Source organism: Carassius carassius, chromosome 13 (genome assembly GCF_963082965.1).
Source record: "Carassius carassius chromosome 13, fCarCar2.1, whole genome shotgun sequence".
Taxonomy (NCBI): domain Eukaryota; kingdom Metazoa; phylum Chordata; class Actinopteri; order Cypriniformes; family Cyprinidae; genus Carassius; species Carassius carassius.
Window position 1 is genome coordinate 18,140,039 of NC_081767.1, and position 24,529 is coordinate 18,164,567.

The window sequence follows — 24,529 nt, forward strand, 5'->3', positions numbered from 1 at the left end:
CTTCTCACATGCCACGGTTGGTTGATTATGTAACGTACCTGCATGTTATTGGTCAAACTACTTTGGATGTTTTAGGCAATATAGAAATCCTGGCAAGGACGCGTCCTGGGAAAATGGCTCATATGGTCACCCTATTATACTGTCTTTTTACTCATTGCGTTGCATCGCGCCCCATAAACATAAAACCATGTCTGCATTTGTGATCGGAGAAACAACAAACAGAAAGTGCTACTCTACACTGCTGAAAACTTGTGTTTGAATCATTAGTGGCAAATCCTTTACATATGTAAATGTATTTTAATGTAGAATAGTCCCCCATAAAATGTGCTGCACACATCTGAATATTTGGGTTGAACTGTTCTGGAACAGTGTTGTAAATACAACTTAAAGGTAGAGTGTGTAAATATTTGCGGCATCTAGCAGTGAGGTTGCAAATTGCCACCAACGGAAATTGCATCATATGACCCCTTTAAATGATCTAAAACACTGTGTGTTTTGCTTCAAGAGAGCAACCATACATTTGTCTTGTGTTTCACTTTCTTTTACATTTATTTATTCTTTATTCATTTATTCAGTTATAAACATTTAATCATTCTATTATTAAATGTAACCATATAATCATTTATAATAATTATTATAGCCATTTATATACTAATTACATTGATTCATTAATTAATTAGTCATTTATAATCAATTGTTTTTATGTTATTTTTCCATTGTTGTTTAGTCTTATAATGTGTGGTTATTTCAAGGGCTATTTGTCTTCATGAATAAGAGATAAGAGGGAATGTTTATGGAAATTTAAGGTTTATTGGATATTGTTGTAAAGCAAATGGTATGACAATTATTATGGATTTGTGTTTGTCAGATGAAGTATGAGCATATGCAATAAATTCTGCTCCTTTTTATCATTATTACTTTGTGTCATGCTTCTGCTCTTCACTGGCTTTTCACAGTCAACTTCTTGGCTTATAGAATACTGTTTATAAAATTTTAGGTACCAGACAAAATTTTCTGTTGACAGATTTTGTGTATTAGACAATTTTGCTGATTAGGATCTGTTACCATGCAGACAAAACAATACCACAAACTGTATGTGAAATCTTATACAAAATTACATAATTATTTACTTTAAATTACATAATTAAATTACAATTACAAAAGACAAATGTATCACATGGCTTTAATTTTTGTTGTATATTGATTGTTTCATTATATGTGTGTTCTAGTTAGACATGGAACTAAATGCAACAGATATATAGTTATGTGTAAATGTAGCCTATTTCAAAATAAATAGTTGTGAGCATGGTTTGCTGTTGATGTTTATCTATTTTAGTATATAAAATATATTTATTTATTTCTATATAAATTTCTATATTTATTTATTACTCTATAAAATACAAATTGTTTCAAAGCAGCATTACAGTAATAAAAATGTAAACTATAATTACAACTTAAATGTGAATAATAAATCAACTCTACTGTTCACTTTACATTAGGCCTACGCCAATTAGAATTTGCGGTTTTACTTTTTTAATACTTATTACTTATAAAAGTATTTTCAAAACCAGATACTTTGTACATAAACGTAACGTTTTAATGGACAGCTTTATTTTTCTTAAGAAATATATTGGTGTAGAATGGTACGAGTCCATCACTGCCTATCTGAATACTATTCACTGGCTGTTACCCCAGTAACCTCGTCTCCGTGGAAACGTAAACAACAAACACAGCGTGTAGTGTGTCGGATTTATTGCATGTAACGTTAACTGTTGGCTGTGGTGCTCAACAATGTTACTTTCCGTTTCTTTTCATGTGTTTTCTTAAACATTTTGAATTAGAAATACTCGCTTGGCAATAAGTTTTCACTTGGTCGTGACTGTTTGTATCCCTGTTGAAACGTCTTTCTTATCAGCTGTTATCACTGAAGCTCAAAAAAAATGGTAAGTGGTTTTTAAAATGAAACAATTGATGTCAGAAATTATGAACTATTCGCTTTGCATTGGGGTTCAGCCTTTTTTTTAAAGTAATGAAACGTTATCTTATGTAAGCTATTTTACAAGGTGTGTGTGTGTGTGTGTGTGTGCGCGCGTGTGTGCGCGCGCGTGCGCGCGCGTTAATGAGACTTAGATCATACAGCTACTCATTAGTTGTTCATGACATTTGTTCCTCAAAGATAATAAAGGAATCATTATATTAATTAAGATTCAAATGCCTCATTATTTTCAGCCTCGAAGTGCCACTTCCTCCTGTGGAAAGCAGTCGGGCAGCAGTGCTTTCACTCGCCGCTATCGAACTCGAGCCCTCACCTCTCATGTGGACGAGACCCTCTTTGGGACACTAAAACAGGTAGAAATAAGTGTACTGCACAGTCGTAGACATTGAATGAAAAAAAAAAAACGGAAGACTCAACTGTCTTCTCTCAACTTGTCTCAGCATTCTGCTGGTGATATGAAAGACGATCCTGAAGACGAGAGCGTGAGATCGAGGTCACGTTCTGCTCCTGCTCCCAAAGAGCCAAAGACAGAGACAGTGCGCATCATCACTAAAGACCTCATCAGGGACCTCAGGCAAGTAGACGCCAAAGGATTTTTGCTCTGCGGTTGCATATAGCTATCCTTATTAAAGAGCAGGTCATATGGTACCTTAAAGCGTCCTAATATTGCCTTACAAGAGGTTTAAATGCATCAAAGGTCAGAAAACGTAATTTTCTCAGAATATAGTGAGAAATAAGTCTACTATGCTCTGATCAGCTCAGGTCAGCTTGCCAAGCCTGTTCTGATTGGCACAGAGGAGTCCTTGGGCCTGTTACCAAGTGCTACCATTGACAAAGCACCTGTACATAAAACAGCACCAGCCTTAACTCGCTGGTCTCTCCCGTATTAAGCCTATAATGCTGCTGCAGCAAAATAAGTGGCAATTTCATTATGATAATAAAGTCTGTGTGCTAATCTTTACACTACCTCTTTATTATTAAACGAAGTAATCAGAACAACGTCAGTCTTAATTAATTGACACATTCTTAGGAAATAGTAGGTTCACAGCAAATTATCAAAACTACTCCTGTAAGACAGTAGTATTGTGCATTAGTTCTAGTTCTAGTTCTTTTAATTATAAAGCACATTTAAAACAATCACACAACTGACCAAAGTGCTGTACAACATATTGATCATAGATAAAAAATAAAATATGCTACATTTACGCAACAATTAATTTGCAAAGGCTTCAGAAAACAAGTGAGTTTTCAGAAGGGATTTAAAAACCGATAAAGATGGAGCAGCTCTAAGGGGTACTGGCAAGCTGTTCCACAATCTAGGGCCCTCTACGTTTCAGCCTTGTAGAGGGAACCAATAGTAGGTTTTGATTACTAGATCTTAAATCTCTGGAAGGGTTGTAAGGGTAATAGGTAATGCGGAGCGAGATTGTGCAACATTTATAAACAAATAAGAGTATTTTAAAATGTATCCTAGAGTTAACAGGAAGCCAATGAAGTGCTCACAGAAGGGGGGTGGCAGAATCATATTTGCGGCCTTTTTTTTTAGAAATTTGGCTCCTGCGTTTTGGACCAATTGTAAACGAGCTACTTGGGACTTTGAGATGCCATAATACAAAGAGTTGCAATAGTCCAATCGAGAAGTGATAAACGCATGAAACCTAAAGCTGCACTAGGTATACATCACATATTAGCACAAATCTTTTTTGCAAACGTGTTACCCAGTGACGTATACCGGTAACAAGCAAAAGATTAGAAAATATAATGACTTGTTAAGGCGATTCAATACTGACTCTCTTTTTCTGAGAGACAATATCTTTATTTATCATGCACTTTTTTGATTAACAACTTTGCAGATGGTTTTCCATTAGGATACAGACTTATTACATCAGGTATCAGAGAGTTGCACAGAAACGACTTTGTCACACTTTTTTTCTTACCTGTAGCTTAGGGAAAAAAAACTGTCATAACTTTACATTGCATTGAAATTATAGGCTACATACCTCCTCTTGTATTTCCTTCACTTATATTAGCACAAAATCATTAAACTAGTCATAGTAAAAAAAAAGAATACATTTTTTTTTTTTTAAATTATAAAAACCAACACAGCAAAACAGAAAAAAAAACATTAGTAAGTAGCTACATGTATGCATTTCTTATTATTTGTAGTATCTTGAACTCTCCTGTCCAAGCAGTTTTTGTACTAAGCCAATAGAGAGGTGGGAGGTATCAAAATTTATACCCTTAATCAAAATGATTTACATTGGTGTATCCTGATTCAGTCATATTAAATAATATATTTGATGTAAACAAAGCCAGTAACTTTAGATATTAGCATGTAAATCCATGTTTTTACCCCAGTGCTTCATATGTTATGTTTTCAATGTTTTTAAGGGCACTATTTTTAAGCTAATTCTTTGCTCTTGTTTTGTTGAACCAGAATCCCAAATGAGGACCCATCTGGCCAGTCTGTCATCCTGTCCTCGGCTGAGTTCAGGCGAATTGTGTTGGAATCTCATGTTCCCAGTTTAGAAGAGAAGGCAGCTGTGCTGGAGTCCCAACGGCAAGCACGTGAGGAAGCCATGGTGAGTCATCTCAAAATAAAATTTTCTTTTTTTTTTCTATTTACATGTTTGAACCATAAATGAATGCATGATAACTTCTGCAGTACTTCTGTACTGCAAAGCAGCATTGATACAATCAACCTTCACACTAAATGTATGAATGCTATTTAGAGTTTTTCTTAACACTGATCAGCCACCTTATTAAAACCACTGGCAGGTGAAGTGAATAAAATTGATTATATTGTATTGTTATAATGGAATATGTCAAGGGGTGAGATATTGAGCAATCAACAGTCAGTTCTTGAATTTTATGTGAGAGGAACAGGGTAAATGGGCAAGCAAAACGATATGAGTGACTCTGACTAGGGCCACATAAGGATGGCTAGATGACTAAGCACAACGGCAAGCCTTGTGGTAAGTATGAAGTGGTTAGTACCTACCAACTATTGTGCGATGCATGCTATTGCATGATGCATGTGGGAAGTGAAGACTAGCACGTCTGCACCAATCAAACAAAACAGCTACTCTAGCTGCAATTTCTGAAAAGCTTAATGCCATGACCGAAGACAGTGCATTACAGTTTGCTCTGTATGGGGCTGCATAACTGCCCATGATGACCCAAGTCCACCTCCAAAGGAACATGATAAAAGAGATCAAGGTCTTGCCTTGGGCCCTAAACTCCCCAGATCTCAATTTGATCTGTGGGATTTACTGGACCAACAAATACGATTCTTGTTGTCCACACCTCTTAATTTACAGGATTTAAAGGAACTGCTGCTAATGTGTTTTTACCAGATACCACAGGACACATTTTGGATGTTTTTGTGGAGTACATGCCTCAACACATCAGAGCTGTTTTGGCAGTATGAGGGAGACACAATATTGGGCAGGTGGTTTTAATGTTGTGGCTAATCACTATTCATAATATGCAATATTATGATACAAGTAGTTGTGTTCAATAATGTAATCAAATGTAAAACAACACTGGATGGTGTTTATTCTATAAAAAAATACAGATTAATAATTCAAATTACAGTCACAAATGTTACTTAGTCAAAAGCAGTGATTTATATTTTGCTGTTTGATTCACTTTAAAGTCCCCAAGAAATCTAAATTAAAGAGTTAGTTTACCCAGTAATCAAAATGATGTCATTAATAACTCACCCTCATGTCGTTCCAAACCCGTAAGACCTCCGTTCATCTTGGGAACACAGTTTAAGATATTTTAGATTTAGTCCGAGAGCTCTTAGTCCCTCCATTGAAAGTTTGTGTATGGTATACTGTCCATGTCCACAAAGGTAATAAAAACATCATCAGAGTAGTCCATGTGACATCACTGGGTCAGTTAGAATTTTTTGAAGCATCGAAAATACATTTTGGTCCAAAAATAGCAAAAACTATGACTTTATTCAGCATTGTCTTCACTTCCGTGTCTGTTGTGAGATTTCAAAACACTGCGGTTTAGTGATATCCGGTTCGCAAACGAATCACTCGATGTACCTGGATTTTCTTGAACCAGTTCACCAAATTGAACTGAATTGTTTGAAACGGTTCGCGTCTCCAATAAGCATTAATCCACAAATGACTTAAGCTGTTAACTTTTTTAACGTGGCTGACACTCACTCTGAGTTAAAATAAACCAATATCCTGGAGTAATTAATGTACTCAAACAGTACACTGACTGAACTGCTGTGAAGAGAGAACTGAAGATGAACACCGAGCCGAGCCAGATAATGAACGAACGATTGACTCGTTCTGGAGTCAATCTTTATTCAGCATTGTCTACCCTGAAGAGAAGACAATGTATTAATCAATATGTTAGTCTTAAGGTTATCTTTAGGGCAAGTGTGCTCCAAACAGTGACAAAATTTACATTCAGAATATATAAGCATTCAAAAGCTTGCAGCTTGTCACTTTTTTTTTTTTTTTGACGTCACATCATATTTCATCTTCACATCAAATCTTATGACCAATCTAATGCTCTCTAGAGTCCGAAGCACCCGCCCCTGCACAATAAATAGACTCTGAAATACAGGCTGAGATTGGTCACTTGTTCACAAGATGGATAGCGCTCAGAATCGATACAGCTCCTTTAAAGTAACAGTTGAATGTGATAAGATTGACGATGTATATGAGCCTCAGATTTGGCCACATGGAGTGTTTGTACGCCGATTTTTTGAGTCACGCAAACCCAGGGCAAATCTAGGCCCAGTGGACGTAGTAGCACCTAGTCTAAGAAGTGTGTCGGTATCTGAGGCGCTTGCGTCTGCTGTAATGTAGTCATGAACATGATTTATGAATCTTAGAGTTGTATCATATAACTCCCGGGGGTTGCATTTGGGTCGGGATGCTGGTGATAAAGCACAACGGATTGTTATTGACAAACTTTTGGGGAATGTGGATATTTTATGTTTACAAGAGACTTTTTTATCAAAGCAAGATCTAGATAAACTTAATTCTCTTCATGAGGATTTTCATGGTGTGGGAGAATCCACAACTGATTTGAATATGAGAATACTGCGTGGCAGGATACCAGGGGGTGTGGCCATACTTTGGCATAAGAAATACGATCCTCTGATTAGTGTAATTAGATTAGAGGTAGACTGGTGTATAGCAATCAAAGTGGAGCATAATAAGAAAGTTTTTGTAATCCTGAACGTGTATACTCCATATGAATGTAGTCATAATGAAGATGAATATATGAATAGGCTTGCTTTCATAAGCGCTTTTATAAAGGAAAGTTCATGTACAAGTATATTTATATTGGGGGATATGAATGCTGATATCTCTGATAATAAGTCGTTTTTTGGACAACAGCTAATTAGGTTTTGTCAAGATAGTAAGTTGACTTTTTCCAGCCAAATATTATTGCCTGCAGACAGCTATACATATATCAGTGAGGCATGGAATACAACATCTTGGCTGGACCATTGTATATGTACAGCAGATGCACATGATTCCTTAGATAAAGTTGAAATATTGCATGACCTGGCCACAACAGACCACATACCAATCTCAGTCATGTTAAATATTGAAAGTTTACCTGGGATTACTATTTGTGAAAATTTGGAACAACATGGAAGATTAGATTGGGCAAGACTCACAGTAAATTATCTTTTGGGATATAAACTAATGACAGAGAAGAGGTTGATTAATGTGGAAGTGCCAACTGAGACAATTATGTGTGATAACACAGATTGTAAGAATCCTAAGCATAAGTATGATCTATGTCTGATGTATGATGAAATGATGGATTGTTTGGATAATGCTAGTAGACCTTTTTGTCAAAAAAGGGTTAGAAATTATAATTTAAGGGCTGGATGGAATGAATATGTCTATGAACTGCATTTGCGGGCCAGAGCAGCATTTAAAAACTGGGTCTTAATGGGTAAAGCTAGGTATGGCCCAGAATTTGAGGAAAAGAAGTTGGCAAATGCTAAATTTAAATATGCTGTACGGTATATAAAAAGGAACGAGATGTCCATAAGGGCAAACTCAATGGCCAAGAACTTTCAGCAAAATAATGTATATGAATTTTGGAAAGAAGTCAAGACTATCAATAATAGTAAAATACCACTTCCAACTAGTATTGATGGGGTTGTTGGGGCGGGGAATATTGTTAATTTATGGAGAAAATATTATGGAGATATTTTTAATTGTGTTGAGAAGAAGGAATTTAAAGTTGGTCATGTGGCGAATGATGAAGGTATGATAATTACAATTGATGAGGTCAAGTACGCAATTGAGAAACTGGCTGAGAATAAAGCTTGTGGTCCAGATCGCATAACTTCTGAACACTTGAAGCATGCTAGTCCAAGGATCTCAGTGTTACTTGCTTTATGCTTTACAGGATTTTTAGTCCATGGTGTGTTACCTGATTCCATGGTGTCAGTTTTACTGGTACCGGTAATTAAAGATAAAACAGGTAAAATAACTGGTACAGAAAACTATAAGCCAATTGCACTGGCAAGTGTGATTTCTAAAGTATTTGAGCGAATCCTTATGGATAGGCTTAAAACGTATCTAACAACCACAGATAATCAATTTGGTTTTAAAAGTAAGCATGGCACTGATTTATGCATATATTCATTAAAGGAAGTAGTTAGTAAGTATAATCTACATAATTCAACAGTTTTTTTGTGCTTTTTAGATGCATCTAGGCGTTTGATCGAATTAATCATACTAAGTTATTTATAAAACTGCAAGAAAGAGGGGTTCCCCCATACTTGATAAGAATATTATATTTTTGGTATGTACATCAAACCTTAAAAGTTCAATGGGGTAAGAACGTATCGGAACCGTTTTTTATGACGAATGGGGTTCGGCAAGGGGGGATATTGTTTGTCACCTCTTCTTTTTAACCTGTACATGGATGGTCTTTCTGTGGAGTTGAATAATTGTAAGACTGGATGTTTAATAGGTGATAGTCTCATTAACCATTTGATGTATGCTGATGATCTGGTTATTATGTCTCCTTGTAGCGCAGGATTACAAAAGCTGCTTCGAGTTTGTTCAAGTTATGGTGTGCAGCATGATATAAAATTTAATGTTAAAAAGAGTGTGATTATGATTGTTAAAACCAAAGAGGACCTTAAGCAAAATTTTCCTTCTTTTTATATAGATGACCAAGTATTGAATGTGGTAAATAAAGTTAAATACTTGGGTCACATCATTAGAAATTATTTAAATGATGATGATGTGCAGCGCCAGTGCTATAGGTTATATGGGCAAGCTAATATGCTGGCTCGTAAATTTTATATGTGTACTGATGCTGTTAAAATAGCTCTATTTAGGGCATTCTGTACTACTTTTTATACAGCTCACTTGTGGTGTAGGTATGTTAAGGCTAAAATGCAAAAACTCCAGGTGGCATTTAATGATGCACTAAGAATTTTGCTTAAACATCCAAGGTGGACAAGTGCTAGCCGATTGTTTGTATTTAATAATGTACCTACTTTGCATGCTGTCTTAAGGAAGTGTATGTATAATTTCATATGTCGGTTGAATGATTCAAAAAATGGTATCATAATGGTCTTAAATGATGTTATATTAAGTGATACAAGGTATTTTTCCAGTTTGCGGAAGCATTGGAATGCAAGCTTGTATGTCTTTTAAATTCTGTGTGTGTATTTTTCCTCTTCATTCTTTCTTCTTTTCATATGGACCATGAGTCTGAAATAAAGAGTAATAATAATAATAATAATAACAGTGTAGTATTTCCTCTACGGTGAATGGCTCGTAGTGCACACTGTTGGGTGAACGATTCAGACAGTGTAAATAAGCTTTCAATGGGTGCAAATGAGGTCTGGTTTCATGCGAACCATGGCAGCACACATTCTGATCTGGACTTTGATTCTTGTCCAGATATCATGCGCGGGTCGGCATATATTAAAAACTTTTACAACTACAGAGCCTTAGCATGATTATGCTAAGATTATGCTTAGCACTATTTTGTTTTACTAAGAGTTTCGTATTGAATCTAGGGGGTAATCTATTAGACTGTGGCTTTACCAAGCTCAACGGATCTGACCTGAGCAGATATAAATAAATGCTATTTTTTTATTAATATTTTACCAGACATATAGCAGTGGCACCTATACATACATATATGTATTAAAATATTTCATGTATTAACCATATTTAAGCAGTGTTAATGAGGTATTCAATGTGGTAGATATTTTAAACTTAAAACATTTAAACATGTCAAAATAAAAACATGAAATGATATCACCTTATGTGGCATGCGTCTGTGCTAAAAAGTTGTACTTGAACACACCAGAAAGACTGCAGCCAATTAGCATTTCAGATAGGGAAACCAAAACTAGGACTGCATACAAACCGTAAGCAAATGCTTGTTTGCCACTTTGATTATCAGTTATGTTGATCGGGTTCTTCATTCCAGTTGGCTCATGTCGTCATGAAAATATTTATGCATTGTAATCCTCGAGTAGATGATGTAAAGTTAAAAGAGCCTTTTTTTCTGTGGTGTCTTGACTTCTTTGCTTGCTTTCATCACTTTCACTTTTATTCTTGCGCACTGACTTGTTCGCTAAACTGAACATCTAATACTCTCATCGACAGCACCAAAGGACACCAATTAGCCTTTCGCCGAGCCCCGCCCCCCTTAGTTACTGTTGCTACTTCCGACAAACACGACCAGCACGACAGATTGCCATGACGGGAAGAGGTATACCCGTCCGTGCGTGTCAGTGATCTTTTTTGGAGTAATACCTCCGCGATATCCTCCAGATCAAGGCAAAAGGGGTTACAGTATGCCGTGGAGGGAAAAAAAGGGAAATCTAAAAAACACCATGACCTGTACCTCAAATGCAACCAGCACAGCGGTACACTTTGAAAACAGAACAATATGTTTCCATGTGTGGCGGGAGAGGAGTGGTATTACAGATAAAAAGGATTCCGACTACGCCACCCGGGGAATTTCGCCCCGGGAAATAGACAACACTCAGGTTATTATTACTAGGTCACTCAGGTTCGATTCTCTAATAATGGTAGGCAGAGACGTGGATATGAAAATGTACAAAAAGTATTTTATTAATACAAGTTTGTTTTAAAGCAGAATCATAATCACATTAAAAATAACTGCAATCAGGAGCTGTACTGGCCAGATTTTACGCTACACACATACTCAAGTAAACAAAAACACACATCTGAATAAACACACACACACACTTTCTATACTAAAACACTGGTTACAAAGACACAACCAAAAAGACACACAAACTAACAGGGCTGAGGCAAACCACGGGAGGAGGGATCACTAAACTTAATTCACCGAAGGCACTCACACACACAGCAAGGACTTCAAAAAAAAATCACTGCAAACGTTCGGGGAAAACACCACCACCACCACCACAAGAGATCCTCCACCCGTGGAACCTCAGCACCTGAAAGGAAAATAAATCATAAAACAAGACAGAAAAATAAAATAACCAACGTCAAAATACTGACTACAATATAGCCCAGTTGGATGATGTTTAGGGTACGGTCATGAGCGGATAGTTTGGTGTTCAGTTTAGTTGACTCTAATACACAAAGCATCAATAAAACCAGACAGCAAGGATCCCCTTCATCAGTGGGGTGACAATCTTCTCACAGATGGCAACAAGTTTGTAGTGCACACGGTAGCGACAGCAGAGCAGGAAAATACGATGCTCTCTCTCAATCCAGAAGTAAGGAATCGACGGGGCTATAATAGCGTTTTATAGCACCACCAGGAAAACAAATCGCCCGGACGAGAGGGAAAATCCGGACGTAGACGATGCATTCACACAATGTGCTCGTCCTTTCACAAGCACGGATACTCAAACACTCAAATCATGCAATCCGCTGTTCAGCTGGACTACAGGGACACTGAAAGGCGAGCAGCCAGCAAATGCACCCACCGCGACAAGCCGAGGGAAACCGGAGAAGAAAGACAGGCTACAGCCACTGTAAACAAGGAAGGAGGCGGAGACGAACGTGACGCATGCCAGGCTACAGCCAACCAGCTCTTAAATAGGGAGGGCTCCCTACTGATAGGTGCTCACTGATGTCACTCATCTCATTCACTCGGTTACAATCCACCCCAAGCTTCTGCAACGTCGCCCCGACGGTGAACTAAACAGAACGTACGCTCTGAGTCGTCAGGGTGAAACCAGGCAGGAACAGAGTTTGACACAAGACCTACAGCTCTTACTGCCTCCATGATGACTATTAAAAAATTGGCTGTCATTAACTCAGTGCATAGCACAGTATCTTCACCGTACTGGACTGATCCTGTGGAACTCAGGATCTACATCCAAATTCCTCATGCCACTTTTGAATGCGACATGGCTTGCGAGATGATCTACAACCTCGCTCTAACTCAGTGCATCGCACCCGTAAATTCAACAGCCCCAGACTGCTCCTCTGGAACTACGTCCAAATTCCTCATGCCACTTTGGAATGTGACATGGCTTGCGAGATGACCTGCAACCTCGCTTTAACTCACTGCATCGAAGACGGGTCACCTATGCGATGACAATCTTACAATTACTGTAAAACGAAACTAGGAGCCTCGAAGGTTAACAACAGACAAAAACGTGCAGAGCCATATTGTCTAATCCCAAATACACCATATGAGGAATTTACAGCTCACAGCTAAAACCACTGGCACGACTCAAGTCTGTCCGGACCCCATAATTCCAAATATATATAAAAAATACAACGCTTAATAACTGTAGATACTATCGAGCCAGTGTGGACCTCGCACAATACTTAAAATACACCTCTCTATACGACGAGGCGACACTTTAAAAACCCGCACTGATCACGACAACCAATTTCATGGTGCCTGCGGGGATGCGACACGCCCGACATTCACGCACCTTAACTGAGGCCCGGAGCTGTAGCCAATGACACGACCAACGCGGTTCCTGACCCCAAGACTCAACATTTGTAGAGAAACAACTCTCCGTAATGGTGGACACCATGGGACCGGTGTCCACCAGGCAAGGTACCTCAACCCCACCCATACCTACAACGAGTTGAGTACAAGTCGACATCAAACGAGACTTAAAATCTGACCCAATCAGGACACTTGAGCCTGTCCCTTCCCCATCCTGTCGTCCCCTGAAAAAATTACTCCTGAAGAGCAACGTACGATTTTGTGCAACCATACGAATCACGCAATGCCTGAATAATTTTCTTCGGATCCTCCCTCTCGTCCCTCGACCGATAACGAATCGGGAAAAATCACTTACCAATACAAAAACTCACAGGTCTACTTGTCACAAACTCACGAAAGAAACTGCTGCTGTCTGGTTTCTGTAAAAGAGAAGAAAAAAAACAAAAACAAAATATCCAAAAAAACACTAAACCAACAAAACAATACCCACGTCTTTGCACTACACGATAGAGACCCTGCCGACTACGCCAGATTGTGGCGGGAGAGGAGTGGTATTACAGATAAAAAGGATTCCGACTACGCCACCCGGGGAATTTCGCCCCGGGAAATAGACAACACTCAGGTTATTATTACTAGGTCACTCAGGTTCGATTCTCTAATAATGGTAGGCAGAGACGTGGATATGAAAATGTACAAAAAGTATTTTATTAATACAAGTTTGTTTTAAAGCAGAATCATAATCACATTAAAAATAACTGCAATCAGGAGCTGTACTGGCCAGATTTTACGCTACACACATACTCAAGTAAACAAAAACACACATCTGAATAAACACACACACACACTTTCTATACTAAAACACTGGTTACAAAGACACAACCAAAAAGACACACAAACTAACAGGGCTGAGGCAAACCACGGGAGGAGGGATCACTAAACTTAATTCACCGAAGGCACTCACACACACAGCAAGGACTTCAAAAAAAAATCACTGCAAACGTTCGGGGAAAACACCACCACCACCACCACAAGAGATCCTCCACCCGTGGAACCTCAGCACCTGAAAGGAAAATAAATCATAAAACAAGACAGAAAAATAAAATAACCAACGTCAAAATACTGACTACAATATAGCCCAGTTGGATGATGTTTAGGGTACAGTCATGAGCGGATAGTTTGGTGTTCAGTTTAGTTGACTCTAATACACAAAGCATCAATAAAACCAGACAGCAAGGATCCCCTTCATCAGTGGGGTGACAATCTTCTCACAGATGGCAACAAGTTTGTAGTGCACACGGTAGCGACAGCAGAGAAGGAAAATACGATGCTCTCTCTCAATCCAGAAGTAAGGAATCGACGGGGCTATAATAGCGTTTTATAGCACCACCAGGAAAACAAATCGCCCGGACGAGAGGGAAAATCCGGACGTAGACGATGCATTCACACAATGTGCTCGTCCTTTCACAAGCACGGATACTCAAACACTCAAATCATGCAATCCGCTGTTCAGCTGGACTACAGGGACACTGAAAGGCGAGCAGCCAGCAAATGCACCCACCGCGACAAGCCGAGGGAAACCGGAGAAGAAAGACAGGCTACAGCCACTGTAAACAAGGAAGGAGGCGGAGACGAACGTGACGCATGCCAGGCTACAGCCAACCAGCTCTTAAATAGGGAGGGCTCCCTACTGATAGGTGCTCACTGATGTCACTCATCTCATTCACTCGGTTACACATGATTTTGTTAGCTCTTTCTGTTTGAATCTGTTTACCGCAGTTTCTACATCCTAAATTGCAATGGTTTGGTCTTACGCTTAGGGCCTTATACGAGTCCTTTTCTTAGTTTTTGCTCTCGTGTTAGTGGGTCTCTTTGTTCATACAAAGCAATATAGTGTTGAAATAAAAGATTGATCCACTTCACTCGCTATTCTGTTTTCTGAGTTCAGAAACGTGTTTGTTTGTTTGTTAACAATTCAATAATAATAAGCAACATATCTTATATCTATAAAGGATAATATAATGATGTTAAGTAAACGTCTCGAATGAAGACGATGTTTAAAGCAATATTTTAATACCCAAATTCACAGAAATATTGCTTTGTATGAACAAAGAGACCCACTTACACGAGAGCAAAAACTAAGAAAAGGACTCGTATAAGGCCCTAAGCATAAGACCAAACCATTGCAATTAAGATGGTGAAACTGCGGTAAACAGCTTCAAACAGAAAGAGCTAACAAAATCATGGAAACATATCGTTCTGGTTTCAAAGTGTAACGCTATGAAAAACATTGCGGTTTATATCTATTTATATGTGTGTGTGTGTGTGTGTGTGTGTGTGTGTGTGTGTGTGTGTGTGTAAAGATCTCTAACACAGCTTGCTCTATTCTTTTTTATTCAATCTGTTTTCTTTTTATTTATTATATTATTTAAAAGCCCATGCCCCGTGTACTGTGTTAACCTAACTGAGACTTGTTATAACACTTATATATCATTGCTCTTTTTGTTGTTTTGATTGCTTCCACCGTCCTCATCTGTAAGTTGCTTTGGATAAAAGTGTCTGCTAAATGAATAAATGTAAATGTAAATATCTCACCACTCTAGCAAATTTTAGATGTACTTAGCAGGGGCTATTGTGTTTTTAGGGTATATTGTACTTATTGTCATTATGAATATTTGTACGCTTATTTTCAATTCGGCATCTTAATGAACACTTACACAATTTGTCTTCGTTTGAGTAGCTAACGATACTCAACGGTCACATTTAAGTTTTCACCGCTTACACTCACCAAAAACACCCGAAACCTGTAACTCTGTCATAATTAGGTTAGTTAAAAATACAAAAACTTAATGCCTGACACCTTTGTAACTGACTAAAAACTGATGTTTAAGCTAAACAAACGACAGAGGCACTGTGCCTAAAACTGCGAACACAAACATCACTAACTTAAATGAACAAAAGACAATAAACACCAATATGTGTTCACACAGTTAACTTTATTTAGATGGTTAAGCATTAACTTAAATGAACAGATGATAATAACCACCAATATGTGTTCACACAATAAATTTATTTAGATGATTCACGGAAATAAAATTACTCTTGAGTTGTAAAAAGAAAAAAAAATGTGTACTGACATAACTGCGAAAATTACTTAAGGGCCCTATGAATCGGTTCATTGAACCAAACTGTTCAAATGAATCATTTTTCAGAAGTGAATCGGACTTTGCATCACAAAAAGAGGGTTTGTAACATCACAACATGGAAGGAGCGTATACTTCACAAACAGTGTAGAAATGTGTCTTTTTATTTAGGTTATCTGCGCATGCGTTTAATCAGATGTCCAATGATTTAGAGCGTTGCCACATACAATATGAGTACGTATCCACGACGGCCATGTTTGAAGCCTGAGGTGTATGATGGGTATTGTAGTTCCCTGACCTGAAGATTTACATAGCTTGAATGAGGTATTAGTTAAACGTATTAAACTGAACCCCTTTGTAAAGCAAAAACATATAATACATATAATAACAATAAAATAACTGTTAACACATATTTAGACTAAACGACTATATTCAAGAATAATACGATATACTGTACATGTGCTAAAACAGGCTAAAATAGGGTTGGGTATGTTGTAATGGAGCAACCGTTGTTATGTTATCTTGTGAACCATTGGGGCGTTAGGCCGGGTTCACACCACAAGCTGCAGCAGAGTGTATTTTTTTCGGTGCCTATGTCAACAGATGAGAGCGTTCACACCGCACGCAGAGGCTGCGCGGCAGAGCGTAGCAGAAGCAGCAGTGTCGCGATCGTTTCGGCGCTGGGTCTATTTTTGCTGCGCTGTTGACTGTACTTTACAAAGACTTGCAGGAGAAGGAAAAAGCATGGGATGAAGTTGCAGCGGCTCTTATTGCAGATGGTAAGTAATTTTATAGTGTTTTTGACGCTTTCGCTGGCACACGAGTGAACAACTCAATATTTGATTCAAAATTGATTCAATTGGAACCATTTATTTACAATTTCTAAATTACACATAAGCACAAAAATAACAAAAGCAGGTGATACATGCATATATAATAAACAAGTAAATGCTGATTTCAAGATGAGCAGGAAGTCAAGGCTGTGAACCATTTAGGCTACAATATACACATAATTTAAAACCGTTTATTAAATTGGTTTTCAGGGTGTCCTTTGGTAAATTTGATTGCAAACAAACCCAGTGACAAGATGGTAATATGTACCATGTTCTCTCCTACGTCGGTTAATGGGATGAACCCAAAGTATGCGTCTTTTTCATAGTCTCCTTAATAACAAATATAGCGCGATGGCCTTTCTTCTTTCAACAACACGTACTGCACGAAAAACAAAGACAGCAAAACAAAGATGCAACAAAAGTAACAATGAAATTATTAATTAAAAAGCTTCTTGCCAAGTCTTTTTATTTAAATGTATTTTAAATGGAAATAAAGCAATGCGAACATACCCATTATAGAGTACTCTGACCAAAATCCGCTGTTCAGTTGCGCGCTGCCTCCGCTGCCGGTGTGAAAGCAAAATGGGCGCACGCTGCTTCAGCTCTGCCTACCTGCTGCTAACGCGCTGCTTCCGCTCTGCTGCAGCTTGCGGTGTGAACCCGGCGTTAGGATTTGTGTGTCCTGAAACCAAATAATTGTCTTTATCTTTAGAAAAAGACAATCGTGTCCTGCTGCTGTGGTCTGAATATCCAGTCTGTCTTCATCATGAAATGATGAACCCCCATCATCAGACCCCATTCTGGAGATTGTGTGTATGTTTGTTTATTTTTACAGACATATTTCATCATAAAACTAGGTAAGCAAGGCCTTGTAATAATATGGTAAACATGTCATAAGTCGGTCAATCGTGCATCCAGAGTTTATCTTACTGCATCTCTATAATAAATTTCTGCAATGGCTATACTTGTTACGGTGCTTTCAAGTCGGGGTCTGGGGTTGTTTTAAGAGCAAACCCTTGTTTGACAAACTAGTGTTAAGCGACACTGTCCTCATTTTTAAAGTTAAAGAGGGTAATGAACTCTTTCACCATCTATTATTGTTAGAACGCATAATCATTGTTAGGGGGATCAACTAGTTACATATAGCTAAATTATATCCTTTGATTACAAAAATAAATGTAATCAGTTACAGTCAGTGAGAAAAAATAATTAAATTGCGGTTAATTATAAAAATGTTACATCTGAATATTTTTTCACACACGTACAGATTTAATTGATATATTTCATAAACTACCTTAACTACTCTAAAATATGAGTCATATGTTTCAGGAGTTAAAGACCTATGCTAATTTCCTATTTGGCTGATGTATATATATTTGTTAAATTGAACCGTTTTACCAACCCATTGTTAGATGCCGGGGCATTTCCCTTCATAGCTGTGGAAAAACCTGATTTCAAAACAGTATCATAGCTGTTAAGCTTTCTTGTTGTGTTTTTAAATATGTGCAAATCTGATTTCGTGGTGGTTGTGCTTTAAAATGAAATCACGAGCACAATCCTAATTTAAGTGATGAAGGATTTTGAAAAGTCTGATGGTCATTAGTTGTTGAGCACTCTAATGTTAATCCTGTCCTGTTTACATGTTTCAAAAGATTAACGGTTGAAAACATTACAAGTCTTAAAACATGTAATCAAATGTTATCAGTTACATTACTTTTTTAAAGAAATTGATATAGTTGCACAACCTTTTAGATTTTAAATAGGGTAATTTGTGATCTATAAGCTATTAGAAAGTTCATAGTAACCTCCCCAAAACTGTGCGTAAAATAATTCCACCAAGGTCTCAGCTACAGCTAAACGTTAAAACAAAAACTTAAGGTCCTTGTTGGCAGTTTTGTGAGGAGTGTGTGTGTGTGTGTGTGTGTGTGTGTGTGTGTGTGTGTGTGTGTGTGTGTGTGTGTGTGTGTGTGTGTGTGTGTGTGTGTGTGTGTGTGTGTGTGTGTGTGTGTGTGTGTGTGAAAACCGCATGGTTTGAAGGAAAAATGTTTTAGTTTATATATGTGATTTTACTACAAACTATAAGCATTCTAACTTAGAAACATAATATGTTTTATTTATTTTTTATTTTCCAACCAAACCGGTTGTTCACAGTTAAAAAAGTCATAAGAATGTTTATTGTGTTTTGAAAAGAAAGTAAGTTATAATATATAAATAATATTTTTTTATTGTTTAACATCAACCACAATGCATTTATGAGGTTATGTATTTCTTCTGCTTCATGTATGCAACGGTTACCGTACACACAATCAAGATAAATGCATAAACTCAATTGTTTTGAAAGCATTTAGTCTGTCATTAAAAACCTCTTACATTTTTTTTTTCTCTCTTCCCTCCTACTATTTTCATCTGTCTCTGGACTCTTGCTAAAAACATTTGAGTGCTGACATGAATCCTACATGAACGCTAAAAAAATAATACTTTTTTTAAACTATTTTAAACATCATGGTTAACAACACCATTTGGAAAGTGATAAAGGCCATCTAATCTATTGTGTAAAGTTATGTGAGACATTTGTAGCAACAAACACTTTTGGTTTCAAAGAAAACTTATGACAACTCATTTTCAATCTAATATAGGTATTTTCGTGTTTGTGACCTATTTGTTTGTTTGTGTATTTATGTACTTGTTTGAGTGTATATTTGTATTTGTTTGGTTACATGTTTTCTGTATGTTTACATTTGTGTGTGTGTGTGTGTGTGTGTGTGTGTTTATGATTGTATGGTTGTGTTTGTGTACTTGATTGCATTCTCAGTACGTCTATGTTGATGTTAACAATATTTTGTTAAACTACATTTTTCTATGGTCTGACTTGTTAAAAGATTTCACATCCTTTTGACCAGTAAATGAACTTTCAGCTAACCTTGCGATCACAGACCTAAGCTATAAAGTTGAAATTGTCACCCTTTGATCACTGAATACACAAACATTTTATTTTATTTATTTTTTACTTTAGCTGACCTGCAGCACACCATTTACAACACCAGAACCCCGAAAAAAAAAACTAATTAAATTAAAGTTGACTTGCAAACCCAAAAAACCTTTAGATGTTTTACAGTCTTCGCTGACATGGTCGTAACAGTAAACACAAAGACACCAGATGCCAGACACCAGGCGCGTTTCTACACACTACTTGAGATGAAATATTTAGCCTTTCCTGTAATGTTGTAAAAGTTTCTTTGGCAAGAAAAGCCCATCTTGACATACCACGTTCAATTAACATACATTTTAACCTTTGCGACCAACGTTATTAGGGAGGTGGGGGAAGTGTTAGTGTGTGTTTTTTATTTTTATTCGATGCTTTAAACATTAAAAACAAAGACGTACATTACTGGTAGATTTACAAATACGGTCTGAGATTACACAAAATTTTTGTTCACACTCTGTACATCATAAAACAAACTAAATGTAAAATAAATAAAACAACACTTAAGAAAAAAGAAAAATATAATGATAAAGAAAATGTAGGGGGGGGGGGGGGGGTAACAGATTTTCACATTAAGAAACCAAAGTTCTCTAATGAAGAATACAAAAATTTTGCTTTGGGACTTTTCATTCCTTTTAACGTCTCCAAATACATCACAAATTCCTCTTTAAACGCCACTAAACGTGGTGGAATTTTGAAAAACATACATTTATGAATGTAGAATTTCGTGCCAGAAGTTAATATTAACAAAATAAAAGACATATTCAATGATTTAGGCTGCTAAAGTAAGTGTGAGTGGCTTATTAAAATAAAATAAAACATCAAGGACTTTTGTTTAGATTAAAAATAAAGAGCATATAGGCTAAACTAGTTTTAAAGTAACTAATATACATAGATGTATCTAAAGATCCTGAAACAGTCCATACAGCAGCAGCAGCTGTATATGTTCCAAGGGTTAGGTATAGAATACCAGAAAGAACATCTAATCATCCGTCTGTTTATACTACAGAAATGATTGTCATATTTTTGGCTCTTCAGTGTGGTTGAACACATTAATATACCTGAAGTAGTCATATGTTCAGACTCATTTTCAGTACTATCAAGTTTAAAGAGTGGTGAAGCTTCTACTAGACAAGACATTTTGTCAGTCATTTTACAGAGTTTGTTCAGAATACAAGCAAAACAAATATTTATTTTGTATGGGTACCCGCACATATAGGTAATGAAGGTAATGAAAGTAGTGGACCAGATAAAAACATAAAAATATCAGACATCAAATGTAATACTCCAATGAGTAAATTAGTAATAAAAGGGGTAATAAAAAACAACAACAACAACAACAACAAAAAAAACGTAAATAGATACGTGTCAAATTAAATGGGGTGGTGAGAATAAAGGACGGCATTTATATAATATTCAAGAACAGTTGGAAATGAAAGGAGAATTTTGGGGGTAGAAAGTAAGATCTCGCCATAGAATTGGACACATTGCACTTAATCAGTCATTATTTATAAGAGGAAAAACATGTGTCTGGACTTTGTGTTAAATGTGATCTTCTGAAACAGTTGAACCTATTTTAATAAAATGTAAAAGATATGACAACGAAAGATTACAACTTACAGAAACACTTAATATAGAAATAAATCAGATCTCATTTTAGATTTTGTTAAATAAAGATGTGGCTATAGAAATGTTTCACAGATTAAGTATCTCAAAGAGTTGATAAACAGTATTTAAAGAACCACTACTAAGTTTATTATTATCATTAATTTTATTTTTGTATTTCTTTTATCTCTTATGTTTGAGTTAGTTTTCATTAACGTCAATGCTCCACACTCCTGCCCTGTAGGTGGCGGTAAATGCACCTAAAGCCTTGCGTGAAAGAGGAAGAAGGAGTGGTTTGAGTGGGACCGGACGTAAGCATTCTGAGTGTGTCAGTGGTGCTGGGAGGTTGTTTTACGGAGGCTTCGCAAATTCTGCTGGGAGATCTTTTTATTTTCTTTCGTTTAACTCTCTGTCAGTAACAGTCTAGATTTTAAAAATTGTAGTTAGTGGTAAAGTACAGCATAGTTTTGACAAGTATCTTGTGCTGGTGTTTTAAAGACGGGGTCCGATGTATTTTCTTTGAGAACAGCGTAAATGCCTACCTTTTTTTTTTCTTTTGTTTTAACTTTTCACCCGACGTGACAAACACCTACTTTCTTGGTTTGTAACATTGCTTTACGTTAGCTTCTTTTTTTAGTTTGAGTCGATCTAACGTTACCGGAGACATCGTAACACTTTGCTGTGAGATCTTTTTTTCTTTTGTTTAACTCTCTGTCAGTAACAGTCTCGATTTTTTTAATTGTAGTTAGTGGTAAAGTACAGCATAGATTTGACAAGTATCTTGTGCTGGTGTTTTAAAGACGGGGTCTGATGTATTTTCTTTGAGATCAGTGTAAATGCATACCTATTTTTTCTTTTGTTTTAACTTTTTCTAACATTGTGACAAACACCAACTTTTCTGGTTTGTATCGCTGCTTTACATTCGCTTCTTTTATTAGTATGAGGTAAGGTACAAATGCTAAAACTCTGTTACCTAGTTTTCTAACTAGTAACAAAACACCATTTCTAAATTGTAATCCTACAAGCTCTCACATCTTTTTCACGTGTTTCTTAACGAAACGTGTCTGTTAGTTTTTGACTTGTTTAGTTATTTTAGATAAATAACCAGTAACCTGGTTTTCTTTTTATTTAATTTGTAACAACTTTAACACCGTTTTTACACTTCCAAGTACGAAAAAACCCGACCATTAAATTGTTTCCGTCTCTTCTGTGTTTATAACCTTTTTCTGATAGTTTTGACTTTAGTCGTTTTACATAAATATCCAGTAACCTAGTTTTCTTTTTAATTTGTAACAACTTTAGCAACGTTTTTACACCTTTTTAAACTGCAATGCTACAAGCTCTCACGTCTTTTTCACATGTTGCTTAACGAAATGTATCTGATAGTTTTTGACTTGTTTGGTTGTTTTAGATAAATAACCAGTAACCTAGTTTTATTTTTATTTCATTTGTTACAACTTTAACAACGTTTTTTTACATTTTTCCAACTACGAAAACGATCATTACATTGTTTCCATTTCGTATGTGTTTATAACCTTTTTCTTCAAATGCACTGTGTACTTAAAACCTTAATAAAATCTTCCCTTATACCATTTTCATGATTTCACCCTTTTCAGAGTTTAAAAAGCACACAGATCCCAACACACACACACACAAAAAACCCTTTCCCCTCCCTCACCGAAATTCCTTCTTAGGTTCATAAGTTCATATTTAGGTCACTGGGCTGTACAGGGAGGGGAGGGGGGTGTACAAACCAGTGTCCAGAACAGATAGCTTTTATGACCCTCATCAATCAAATTTTTGGAGACAAGGTGCACAGGATCCTCTCTTCCCTGTACATAATTGTTTGAGGATTAAAAAGCAGATCATTTTGATACCAAGGATAAAACAAGTGGAAGATCTTAAAGCAAATATACACTAGTATACCTGAATAGAAGCATTGAGAGTCAAACTAATACAAATAAAGTATTGGAACTAGGCTACTACAATAGTGAAACACAAATTTGTAACTTATTAATTATAGTTTAAATAAATAAAATGTTTGTGTGTGTGTGTGCGTGTGTTGCGAGAATGTGAGCTGGCTAGTCAGGCAGGCCCATTTGGTGTCTGGCATCGAGGTCTATCTAGTTATCTCGGAATGTGTTTGAAGTTGGATGGGGAGACATGAAAGTTGGTCTGCTTAATATCTCCCAGATAATGAGGGTACACTTTGCAACTAAGCACTATAAATGTATACCATGGGGCCAGGTACTGTAATTTATATGCAAATGTCAAAAGGCTAAGATGCTAAACAGTAGCAAATGACGGTTACCTACTTGTATACTTTTTATCCCCACTGTGTTGTGCAATTATTATTATAAATTAATTTTTGTAATTTTCATGATACAGTGTAATGACGCATGTTTGTATTGTTTATATTCTGTGTATTTTTTATGTGGTACGTTGTAAGTGTGTGTCGCAGTGACTGTAGCCTAAGACAAATTTTCCCCCTGGGGGACATTAAAGTATATTTTATCTTTATCTTTTTATCTTTTTATCTAAGGAATCCCTACAACATAAAGCAAAATGGGATACACCTGAAGACAGAGTTATACCCAGAGAAGACAAAAGAAACACAGACAGGGCTACCAGTGCAGAACCCTGACATTAAAGAGGTCATATGATGCAATTAAATTTTTTCCTTTCTCTTTGGAGTGTTACAAGCTCTTGGTGCATGAAGAAGAACTGTAAAGTAGCAAAGACTAAAGTCTCAAATCCAAAGAGATATTTTTTTTTTTTTATCAAAGTTAAGACACGCCCGACATGTCTATGTCACTATGTGGAAATATTTGCATAACCCCGCCCACATGTTCACGCAAAGAACGAAGGCATGGTTTCAGTAACCACAGTTAGTGATGAAGCTGCCATGTCAGGATGATGCTGTGTGTATATAGGAGAAAGCAAAAGCACTTTTTTGGCTTTCCGAAAGTAGCTGTATTTTAGGAATCTTTAAGATTACTTACAACAGAACAGCAACGCATTTTAT

General features: G+C 36.8%; 1 protein-coding gene across 2 annotated transcripts in view; it reads left to right on the forward strand.

The window, feature by feature from the left end:
• The first annotated feature begins 1,721 nt into the window (after window positions 1-1,721).
• cfap45 (cilia and flagella associated protein 45) overlaps window positions 1,722-24,529 on the forward strand; it is a 38,336-nt gene continuing 15,528 nt past the window's right edge. The window contains exons 1-4 of one of the 2 annotated variants that reach the window (XM_059564815.1): window positions 1,722-1,950; window positions 2,238-2,349; window positions 2,437-2,570; window positions 4,434-4,578. In XM_059564815.1, coding sequence (XP_059420798.1) covers window positions 2,452-2,570; window positions 4,434-4,578 — 264 coding nt within the window. In that variant the 5' untranslated portion in view covers window positions 1,722-1,950; window positions 2,238-2,349; window positions 2,437-2,451. Of the gene's footprint in view, window positions 1,951-2,229; window positions 2,350-2,436; window positions 2,571-4,433; window positions 4,579-24,529 lie in introns of both variants that reach the window. The other variant, XM_059564814.1, reaches the window with a different exon arrangement.